This window comes from Neodiprion fabricii, chromosome 1 (assembly GCF_021155785.1).
Source record: "Neodiprion fabricii isolate iyNeoFabr1 chromosome 1, iyNeoFabr1.1, whole genome shotgun sequence".
Classification (NCBI taxonomy): domain Eukaryota; kingdom Metazoa; phylum Arthropoda; class Insecta; order Hymenoptera; family Diprionidae; genus Neodiprion; species Neodiprion fabricii.
Genome location: NC_060239.1, coordinates 28,567,420 through 28,579,595, shown reverse-complemented (window position 1 = coordinate 28,579,595; position 12,176 = coordinate 28,567,420). Strand labels below are relative to the sequence as shown.

The 12,176-nt window shown below is 35.7% G+C and overlaps 1 protein-coding gene and 1 long non-coding RNA gene across 3 annotated transcripts; one reads left to right on the top strand and one right to left on the bottom strand.

Moving 5' to 3' along the window:
• Positions 1 to 597: 597 nt before the first annotated feature.
• On the bottom strand, positions 598 to 3,072 carry LOC124174474. Of its 2 annotated transcripts, none has more exons than XM_046553669.1 (3): positions 2,860 to 3,072; positions 1,788 to 2,279; positions 598 to 1,183 (listed from the first exon to the last, which is right to left on the bottom strand). In XM_046553669.1, the coding sequence occupies exons 2-3, from the start codon at positions 2,201 to 2,203 to the stop codon at positions 856 to 858; spliced, it is 744 nt and encodes a 247-aa protein (XP_046409625.1). In that variant the 5' UTR covers positions 2,204 to 2,279; positions 2,860 to 3,072; the 3' UTR covers positions 598 to 855. The 2 variants fall into 2 exon arrangements, with proteins under 2 accessions (XP_046409625.1, XP_046409626.1); XM_046553670.1 differs by lacking the exon at positions 2,860 to 3,072 and adding an exon at positions 2,557 to 2,839.
• Positions 3,073 to 9,171: 6,099 nt separating this feature from the next.
• LOC124187780 lies at positions 9,172 to 11,918 on the top strand. The gene is made up of 2 exons (XR_006872187.1): positions 9,172 to 9,526; positions 10,808 to 11,918. It is a non-coding gene; the product is annotated as an uncharacterized LOC124187780 (long non-coding RNA).
• Positions 11,919 to 12,176: the final 258 nt, after the last annotated feature.

Sequence of the window (12,176 nt, the reverse complement as noted above, 5' to 3'; positions counted from 1 at the left end):
AGACCTATAATATATTAGCAAAAATTCGAGACGTCTGGGTACAAGAATCTTGAAATATTTAAGTGTAGCGAAATTTGATGTATAGGAATTTATTAACCAATATTCACGTGTTAAATTTATTGTTAGTAATGCACAGTCTAGGATATAATTACAGACAGGTGATGTTGTAAGGTATAAAATAATATTTTAAAAATATGAATTATCAGCAATTATACTTGTAGTTCGGATATGCTAGTACACTTTTACTTCGCGCAATGATCTTTCAAAGATGAAATCGAGTTAATCTCAAAACTAAAAGAAGCAGACAAGTCATAATAAAGCAACATGAAATTCGGTAACACTTGGCGTGTACATCGTGGCCACAAAAAAACAGGAAAAAATTCTCTAATTTTAAGGTTTTCCCTGACGAATGGCCACTGTGGTGTATTCATTTCAGCTGAATTTCGTAATAGATTTATCAGGATTCACTATAATACAATCAGAAACTCAAGTTTAATAAACATAAATAGTACCGTATGCAGTATACATATTATATTTTTACGATCAGCTTGGTATATTATAAAACATAAAAATTTCAAGAAAGAAACAATTTATTTACAACTAAATGAATCAGATCGGTAGAAATACCCTTTTTCTTGTTGCACCGCGGAAAAGATATTTCTAAAAAAATTCATACCGAAGAAACGATGAACTTACGATTTAATGTACATTATAAAATTTTGTATTATATCTCTGTAAGATTTTTTTTTTTTGTCAATATGAAGATAATACGAATAACAATAAAGATCTGCAAATAGCAATTAATATCATTCAGAAGCAACTTTAAATGTTATAATTACATTCCTGCAAACATACTCAAAAATAAAGTCTGATACAAGATTTAATCTTAACGGGTGCATTACATTTAGGACAAGTTTTATTTCTAGATCCGTGGAGTGTCTTTTTCAGGCACATTGCGCAAAATATATGCCCACATGTTGTAGTCATTGGTTTTTGCTGTGCACATAATGGTTCAAAACAAATTGGGCAACTTAAAACAGTTTGTTCTCCGCTGGAGGAGTCATTTATGCAGGGTACAGTTGTGCTATATTCTTCAAATGGTGGTGAACTGTTGATGTCTCTGAACTCTTCTTCATTAGCAATTGAATTAACTGCTGATTGAGGTTCTTCTGGGTCAATAACTCTGTAATAAAAATATTGAATGTAAGTAATCTGGACACCATAAAATGAATGGTGAATATAATACAGATAATTAGAACTGGATAGAAATTTAATGATGTCTAGCTTTGTTGATAAGAAATTTAACGAGATCATAACGTAGATACAAATTTTTTTTGCCTACTTTTGAATTAAGGACAATATGCATAGTAAGAATTCATAGGGTTAATTTTCTGAAAACGATCAAATTAGTTCGAATATTTGTCATGATCAATGAGATCTGAAGGTTTGAAATTTGGAAGACTAAGATTCCAACATATACCGCAAAGGAACAGAATTATAATTGATTAGAAAGCTCTGCTAAAAAATTTTGTCTTTATTGAATCTGTAACAGAAGCAAGGTAAAAGTAATACCCAAAAATAGTATTGATTGTTGTTATGCAAACTATTCACTAATTATGGCTTCCAACTTCTCACAAAACTTTATTGTCTTTGATCACTATATAACTCTTTTTGAGGTGAAAAATAAAGATAAGTGTAAGTTCTGAGAAAAAACATGATTAGATACATGTCTATACCGTAGTTTCGTTGCCAATGACTTATTGAACTGACTGAATAGAACAACTCACTGAATGAAGGGATCATCCGGCGTGTAAATTCCTTCTGTATAAGATGGATAGAGATGAAGCTGAGGCATAAATCTTGGAAGACTTGTTGGCTCCTGGGGTGGCAACAAGCGCCTTTGGAAATTGATAACATCTCGCGGCGGTCTGGTTAGATCCTCAAGATTATTCTGAGATATTGGTATGTGTCCTTCAAAGTTAGACATGTTTCTTGGCATATTAGGTGGACTTTCAGATGTCCCTAACCGTCCCAGCAAGTAGTGCGATAATGGTGTTCGTAATGGTCTTGGCATGGTATTACGAGTATGCATAATTCTCGGTTGCACTGAATTCATAACTGGAGAATCACCAGTCAGGTCAATAACTTCATTCGTGGAATCTAGTCGTGGGCGTGACAAATCTAATACCCTTGTTCTGTCCATTATGGTGCGTAATAATTGTCACTTTGTAATCACTTTTCGATCAATTCTTGTCAATGGCTTCAATCTCAACTGGAATCTGAAAAACAATTTGCCATAATTCCACTTTAATTTTACCCAAAATGAATCTTCCTGATCAATGTAGCTAATCTTTAAGGAAAAAAATCATAACACACTGTTCCAAGTTCTGTAACATGCTTTCAATATGAGCAACAAGACGAAGCAACTTTGAAGGTCAGGAATAAAGGCACAGTGGTTGTGTATTTGTTGTATTGTTGATAACGGCATGAAATTTCTAAATCAAGAAATATAAATGTACTTACGCTCATTGTGACATTAACTAGAAACATACTTACTTCTATGTCCGAGATTATTGTTTCATCAGTTTTATATGGTAGAAGAATGGCTCTAAATTATACGTAACTGATAAGACCAGAATAAACCACGCAGTGATTCGAGCCATTAATTACTAGTATACCCGGAAAAATACATGCAATGAATTTCGAGGTTAGACTACCGTTGTTATTGTCGTTATTAGAAATGAAATGATATAACTGTTATTACGAGACTTCCCCAGGCGCACTAGACATGCTTCTAACGTTAGCATATTCTCCATGGCTTATCTACGTTCCAACGTCTTTATTTTATTGTTTAGTTACCAAAATTGCGTCATGTCCAAAATCCCAAATCCATCCAATCCATGCATCCAATAACTGTCAAATATACAATATGACTCAGTAGGGATTCACGAAACAGCCAGCTGCAGATATGGTGTGTGTGTGCGTATTTCATGTGACATGCATTGAACAAGGAAAGTCAGGAGGAGTATGAACGGAGTGTCACAACCAGAGTTTGTGTTGAACGAGTGCAGAGCCTGAGAGAGCCTCACTTGGGTTTTTCTTGTCCCCGACTTATTGTTAGTAACGCCCTCTGACGCGAAATACGTATCGAGATAATGCAGAGTCGAATATTATTATGCCTATGGAATGACGAAAGGTACAGACTGAAATTTTCATATAACCCCGTATGGACGCCGTATATTTTTCAACTACGCAAATTTATTTGAGCAAAATTCAGCAATATCAATTTCACTCCAACGGATCGACAAAAAAATTTTTATCTAAATAGATGCACAATAAACATAAACTTGGTTTACTGTTAACCGAGGTAGAAACCTTTTCTAATTGATAAAAAGGATGGGAGACATAGTCGAAGAAATTGATCAAAGGATGGAGATATATAGTTGTTCCTGTATGTACCTTATGTAATTTCAGTACACATGTTTAATGCTTAACTCGTACCGTTAAGTGAATATAATAATGTGTATCTTCAGTCAACGCTCGTATCTTCATTCCAAAAGAAGATGCAGCTGACGTATAAATATAATTTCTTAACTGAATATTACTTTTTTTTATTTCTTAACTTGATAAATACAGTTTATTTACAGTGGAGAACCCAAACCTTTCTACACAAAAATACTACTTGTAAATATTTTTTGGAAATTATGCAAGACTCGATCGTTACTAATGTTTGAGTCCATGCTGTAACAAACCCGATGAACCTCAGGTAATCATTAGCACAAAACTAATTTTAAAAGTTTTTTTAAGGGGTTATATACAGTTAGAAGGCCGAAAAAAGCGAATTTTTCAGATTTTTTTTCTGAGAAAACTTTCAAATTTATTGATCTGAAAATTTGTACACATATTATGCTTTCTTTTAACTGTATTTTAAGACTTACTATTAGTAAAAATATTTATTTGGAAAAGAGCTACAGCTGATCTCCGGGAGCTCCTCTCAAAAAAGACGTTTTGCGGTGATCACTATATCTTTGAACTGGATCCTCAGAAATTAAAAAACCAAACAGATTTCGTTAAAGTAATGTTAAATCTAGTAATTAATCGAAGGAATAAGCAAAATAAATTTTTTTGACAATGTGGCGGTTTCTCAAAAAAAGAAATCGATTTTTGACCAAAATTTCGGCCCTAAATTGTTTATAAAAAAAAATATATTTATCGGTGAGAAAAAATCTTCGATTAATTACTAAAAAATATATTTAAGAAGCTCGTGTTAAAATTTGAGACCAATCGGTTTAGCCGTTTTCGAGTAATGTTGATCACCGACTTTGTAAACACCATTTTGAGAAAAACGCGTTTAAAGTTTGGAGAGTGAAAAATAAAAATTTACCTTTCAGGTATAAAAAAAAACAATAACACACTGTTGCTTTACGCATCTAAATATATTAGAAGGGAACATTTACGATAGGCAGGTGCATAAAAGGGACAGCGTTCCAGGTGAACCCTTTCGCTCCGGCCTTGCACTTTCAAGCACTCTGAAACGCCTTTTCAAATTTGCGTGTAACTTCGGAAATATTCACCGGAACGATATGAAATTTTCTGTGTGTATTCTTAAATATATGTACATTAAGAAAATAAAATAAAAAAAAAATCGATTTTTTGAAAATTCTAACTGTATATAACCCCTTAAATGATCAAGATTCTTTTTTCAACTTTTACTCATATTAGCTGGTTAGATTGCGACTCTATCCGCTGAGGTATTACGATTGCACATGCGTTACACATTATCGAAGCATGATTTTTATTGACAATGAGTTAAATTCACGCAAGAATAAAATTGTCATTTGAAAAACTACAATATGTTAGTATTTAGCCAGTGAAAATAATTTCACTTATGCTCGTTTCCACACCACCGAAAGCGGTAGAGCACCTAGCGCGTTTTTTTTTACGTGGTATCCCCAGTAGGCCTACTCCACGAAGAATACTTGCAAGATCGATCTTACGTTCTTCGAAAAATTGCAGATGGCTTTTTTCACATGTTAAATATGGTAAATTGTTTTTCACAATCAATTAGTTCTCGCGTATATTCGCAGTGTATTCGAAATTTTTCAGTTCATGTAACCTTATAACATAACGATGAAAGATGACCGTTTTAATTATGGATAAAGAGTAATTGTTTTTATCTTGTAGGCGAACGGTGATTGACTTTGGATGTTCGAGCAGGAGTTTTTTTTTCTTATGAGGTATGAGATAATCACTAAAATGGGAAACCTGGTACATATGCAAAACAATTAACAACTAAACCAAGATAGAAAACACGAATCGCTGTATGACGTTGTCATTTCCCTATCGGAAGACGATGCAGAAATCTTTGAGAAAATGGAAACAAATCGTAAGAGAATAAGCACAACCTCCAAAATATGACAGATCTATATAATTCTACAGTGAAATACAAACCGAACATGACCTATGAGCGACTCGAGAAAAAAAGACTGACACTAAAACGTTCGAGAATAAAAGGCTACAAAACCATTGAAAAAAAATTAGAGCTTAATAAATTTTACCACACTTTGTGATCATGACTATTCTGAACTACATCGCTAAATCTATATATCGTTGAGAACAAGATGACTGACCCTGAACCAGACCTAAACGAGACCTAAGTCTAAAAAATGAAACTTTAACTTTTCAGTATAGTCAATAAAATTCAGTTACCTGGAACGGATGAAAATGCAATTAGTGACATATGTCGATACAGGCAAAAATATACTTAGCTTAGATAAATAAAAAATATTATTGACGAAAAAAGAGATAAATTAATCAGTTGAAACAGATATAAGATTCGATTAGCTGAAACAGGCAAGAGGTTTAGATTAGCTGAAACAGTCAAAATGTTTGGTTAGCTGAAACAGACAATAATTTGGTTAGCTGAAACAGACAATAGTTTGGTTAGCTGAAACAGACAATAGTTTGGTTAGCTGAAACAGACAATAGTTTGGTTAGCTGAAACAGACAAAAGGTTTATTAGCTGAAAGAAACAGAAAATTTGATTAGCTGAAACAGACAAAAGGTTTATTAGCTGAAAGAAACAGAAAATTTGATTAGCTGAAACAGACAAAAGGTTTGATTAGCTGAAACAGACAAAAAGTTTGGTTAGCTGAAACAGACAAAGGTTTTACGAGCTGAAATAGACAAAAGGTTTGATTAGCTGAAATGGATCGAAAGTTTGATTAGCTGAAACAAACAAAAAGTTTGGTTAGCTGAAACACGATTAGCTAGATTGGACAAAGGAGTGATTATCTAAGACAAGAAAAAATTTCATTAACTTAAACAGACGAAGTTATGGTTAGCACAATCACATAAGTCCATACAATGACAAAAAATGGGTCGAATCCGACATGATATTCGCTCTAATATTCGTTACTTGAATTATTCATTGTGTTGATGAATCAAAAAATTCTGAATTTTTTGAATTGACATCGCTTTCTGCTTTGAGTTATTAAAGTGAATATCTTTTCCGACTGAAAAATCTATAATTCTCAGTGCATTTGTTAAAAAATTGGTTTTGTAGCCCTGAAAGAGAAAATAATATGATCAGTTAAACGAGTATTTCGGCGCGATGAGCGCCGGTTTTCGAATGCCGCGCTTTCTCTCATAACTGAAAGGTATCAAGTCCACGCGCAAAAAGGCTGCGTGGACCTGAAAACATTATTATTCGTCAAAAAATTGACCTATGAGCTGAAAGATCAGCACATCTGTTGCAAAATCGATGCGCAAAAATCGTGCCTGATTCCCGTTATTAATTTACGCGCAATAAGCTGCGTCCAATTGTTGTGATTAATCTACGCGCAAAAAGGCGCGACAGATTAAACTGTCAAAAAAATTGTACTATCTGGGACTTGTCCCAAAAATTCTGTAGAAACCCAATCCACATCTGCATCTTTTTGAATTAGATACATTGCTATGTGGATTGTTCTTCTCAGATTACAAATCGAAATTGGGAGTGAGGTTGGAGGAGGGCATGCATTATTGTGTGGCGTGACGGTCGGCGGTCCTCTTCGACGCGAAGTCTTCGAGCTCAGCATCTCTCCCCATCTAGCGTACCACGGAACGCGATAGATGGTCCAGAGATGCGTTTTGCCCATTCAAACGATCACAGAGATCAATTTAATGGAATAATGATCGGTAATGACTAAATAATTGAATTGAATAACCATTGAAAAATGGTTGCAGTGACAAGAAATAGGAAATTCAATTTCATTAATATTCAAATGCTTACAGATAGTCGAGAGATTCGAATACGGAGTCTTTTGGGAAAAAAATATCTATGATCGTTTGACGCTGTAGATTACAAAAGTTTGTAACATCACGGCACATCGCGACCTTCCTACCCTTGCCTGTTTCCCACAACGGAACCGCCCAACGGAAAGGAGACTCACACACACATGCATAAACCCCGCGACGCATCCCAAAACGTCCACCTACCTACCCGGTTACCTATATTCGATCTAAACGATTCTCCATTTTTTCCAACACACATCAGTCTTCATCATTTGCGCCGTGGTCACTGACTTACATTTTCGTTGGTTACCTGTTGGGAGCAAAATGTTTTTGCATCATAGTCTGCCTACTCAGAATACAGTATAGCGGTTGTATCCCGCCAACCCTAATATTGTACGTATTATTTTATTAAATATTGGCAGACTATCGGTACATTAACATTTTGTAAAATTGATTAAAAACATCCTGTATGCCAAGTAGCATTTTTCTAAGCGAGCTAAACCTGCAGTTGATCAATACTTGTAGGCTGTTAAAAAATTAAAAATGATATATAAGATACAAATTGATTACGTTACGTTATGCCAGACTTTGGAATTTGGCCGATTTAAGAATAATGTGAAGAATTGAATATGTTCAAACCTGAGGTGAACCCACCACTTAAACGACATCATCGGTAAATTCAAACGTAGATTATTACATCACTTACGAAACACAATTTGATCTCGCGAGTGCCGTGTAAGCGATGGTTACCTGTCGCGATGCTCATTCCATTTTTAGCAACGTGAAAAATTTCTAACTTTAAAAAGTCAAAGCACTTTGCGATCGCGAAAGAGCCTATCCATGCAGCTAAGAAATCGAAGATTTGTGTAACAATTGTTACCGCCACGCCACGTGACAGAGGAATCCCAGGGAAATACCCGTAACCTATACGTGCAAACTCACCTACGTTGCCGAGAAATGGAAAAGTTACTCGGAAGTCTCTGCTTAAATCTGGGAAAAACAAAACAGAACACTTGAATTAATTTAGCAAATTGGCATTTCAGTTTTCAAATTAATTATTACTGTTGTCTAGTTTCATACTTATGCATTGCATGTTATTCAAGAACAAAAGTTCGGCTTTATATGTACCACTTTGAATTATTAATCAATAATTAAAATAAGTATTGTTACCTCAACTCTGGGCTGCTTCACACTTTTACATGTAGTGGTTCTTGCAGGATCTCAGGTTTATTGATGAAGTGACGCACTTTTTACATAATTCAGATCTTCACTAATCTCTTATAATCCAAAAATCCGCACCACAATAACACTCGATTTTACACTTGCTTTTTGTGCTGTAGCTGGTCTGTTTGAACCGACTGAATAAACTTGCTAAAGAATGCAGCTGCGCATATGCCGAAAATCAGCTAAAAAATAAGAAAATTTACACTCGGCGCACAGAGTCAAAGAGAGACATCACTGAAATCTGAAGTTACACAAAACAATGAAAACTCGGGACACGAAATTCACTGTCAAAGTTTGCAGGATGTTTTTTGTTTCAGTAACTCGGTTTTTCTTCAGGCTACACAGTGCTTCTCATGTGTTATTCACAGATTAGTATTGTGGAAATACACTGATCGAACAACGTATCACAACCTGAACAACGCGGTCTGAATATCGAACTGATACTGAGAGCGCGTGATCTCGCTCGGATTCCTTGGAAACGACTGATGCCGCACGGCGCTCAGAAGAGAGTTAAGTTAGTTCTTTGAAGAACTGAAGACAACAATTCTCCCGCCCCGCCCTCTCTGCCGCTCTATCCATGGAGTGGGGGTAGCTGCACGCACCCGCCAAGCTATTTTTCCCCTCTCGTGGCCGCCATTCCATGAGTAGAGCGACAGAGGGGCGAGAGAATTATTATCTTCCGTCCTTTGGAGAACCGATTCAAATCCGTTTACGGGATGCTTACGCCGTTGCTTACGCTCCTAACGCGTCATTTACAGGAATATTCGAGATATCTCTATGGTCTCAACGACTGGGTGAAAACACCACGTAAGCTACGCGCAAAGCGATCAAATGTTTAGAGGATTACCGCAACATGCGACGTCAGGCGAAGTTTGAATTCTCCTACCACTTACGATGTACATCCTCGGTCAAGCATCACGGAAGCAGTGGACAATGCAGAGCATATTTACCATAGCAAGGTGCCAGTGTAGTGCTCGAAATTGAACAAATCACAAACTTTCGCATGAATAAGAAGTTGGTGAACCTTGTAAGTCCAAAATTTGCTGCAAATAATTGTCTATCATCTACTAGTTGTATCTCCGTCGAAAAGCTGAACTGGGTTTACCCAAACGATTCACCGTTTCCAATCAATCGTATCGAGAAAGAATCCGATATATTTCACTGGATAGATAAAATATTTATGGGTCCATAACAATATTTACTCATTCTTCATTTATTTATACGCATATTTGTATTCAGCCGAATTTGATAAGCATCTGAGTACTTTGCGCACAACTCGCCTGGCACTTTCCTGGCGTAATTTAGTCAGTGACTATCGAGAAACTCACACTCGGTAATTGATATCGGAATCGTAGACGTGTTGCTTGTGAAAAAACGAATTATTAAAGTCAAAACAGTCTCCGAATTTCATTCGTTCGTGCAACTTTAGCTTCAGCGTTACTGACAGATTGAGATTGCTCTCGGGCGGACTTTTAATTCTCCGATAATCTTCTGTTGCGGTTTTCTTTCTAACATTCTGATAAAACGAATTCAAACTATAGTCTAATTGGAATGCTGACTCGATCGATTTTAAAGTTACCTTGTTAATAAAATACGGGATAAAATATCATACCTAATTACGGGAACAAACTGCAATAACGTTGATTGATTGTAGTGATTCTCTGAATTGAAAGACCCTGTTAATTAATGAATCTTGAAAGACATCAGCAATAGCTGGACAAATAAGTTTGTTGCGGAACAGTAACAGGTATGAAAAAATCCAAATCATTCTCGCTTGATAATGTAATCGATAATATTTTCCAATGATGGCATAATATATAACGTTAAAATTGCAGGTGTTTAACACAGGGGATATAGATTTTGATTACGAAAAATTAATAAAATGATGTGATCTTACAACTGATTATAGAAATAAATTGCAACTAGATTGATCAAAGTTAGTGAATATCTGAATTAGTTTTGACCCTGGCGTTTGATTTTTGAAAACAAAATGCAGAAGCTGAACTGGTCGCAATGTTTTTGTAATTTCTGAATGAATAATCGGAGCTATTCAGGATCCAGCAAAAGCATTTACCGACAGAAAAATAAGGCTAACGAGGGTTTGAAACGATTCAGGCCAGATTATTCTACTAACTGTTTACCTTTGCGTTTCAGCTATTGTTTCTCTGCCTGATCTTGTGCGAAAAATGCTATTAGTAGGTACAGGCAGTAAGCATAGATTGCTGTTCTAGGCAAAAAATGCGTGCCACTGTAACAAAAGATAGAACGAATCGCGGTAAGAATATCTATATTTCTCTTATGTACACAGGCAATAGGAGATTCAGATGGATTGAGACTGACCGGGTATACGTTCAGTCTTACAAACCGGGCGTACAACAGACAAACCATAGACGGTAGAAGAGATGAGCAGTTCATGCTCTACGTCATCTACGTTTACGGCTATTATAATTCTTCTCGGTGAAATAGACCTACTGGGGATGCCACGTTAAAAAATACTGGGCGGACATATATACAGGGTGAGTTTTTTATCTTGAGACATCAAAATATCTCAAGAAATACGCATTGTACAAAGAAATGTTCGAGACTAAAACTGTTTGATTTTGATGGGGAAAACTAACCCCGTAAAATTCAACCCTCCACCCCAACCCCTGAGGGCGTGAGGGGTAGTAACTTTGAAATCTCAAATGGAAACCACTATTTTTTATTGCAGATTCAAATTGTCCATGAGAAAATACACAAGTTTTATTCGAAATTTCTATTTCAACGGATACAAATGGCGCTGTAATTATTGAAAATCAAATTTTTCATGAAGTAGTACGTGTTAAACGGTTCCAAGAGTACGATTTGGAAACTATCGGATTGCTTGTTTTTGTGTGATCTTTCACATCAAGTTCTCAAAATGGTGACCTTCCACTTCGATGCATTTGTTGATCCGCGCTTCGAATGATTGTACACAACTGAGAAGTGTCTCTGGTGTTATTTTCGCACAAGCATTTCTGATTCGCTGAATAATGTTCTCACGAGTCGTTGGCACTTCTTGATAAACTTCACCCCTTTGAGAACATGATGTGAAAGATCATTCAAAAACAAGTAATCCGATAGTTTCCAAATCGTACTCTTGGAACCGTTTAACACGTACTGCTTCATGAAAAATTTGATTTTTAAGAATTACAGCGCCATCTGTATCCGATCGAAAAAAAAAATTTCGAATAAAACTTGTGTATTTTCTCATGGACAATTTGAATCTGCAATAAAAAATAGTGGTTTCCATTTGAGATTTCAAAGTTACTACCCCTCACGCCCTCAGGGGTTGGGGTGGAGGGTTGAATTTTACGGGGTTAGTTTTCCCCATCAAAATCAAACAGTTTTAGTCTCGAACATTTCTTTGTACAATGCGTATTTCTTGAGATATTTTGATGCCTCAAGCCAAAAAACTCACCCTGTATAATAATAGTAATGTTTAGTTGTCTTCATTTTGTTATATATCGTAGTGAAGAATTTCCAGATTCGAGATGTACTGCAAAAAGTGCGGTATTAAATTAAAAAATTTCTTCACAGACTGGAAAGTACAGATTTATCGGTGTGAAATATTCAAAACTATGGTGGCATCAACGTGATACCTAAATGTGTCTTTCATTGACATCAACAGCAAAGGGTCTTAACTTTTACGATCTGTA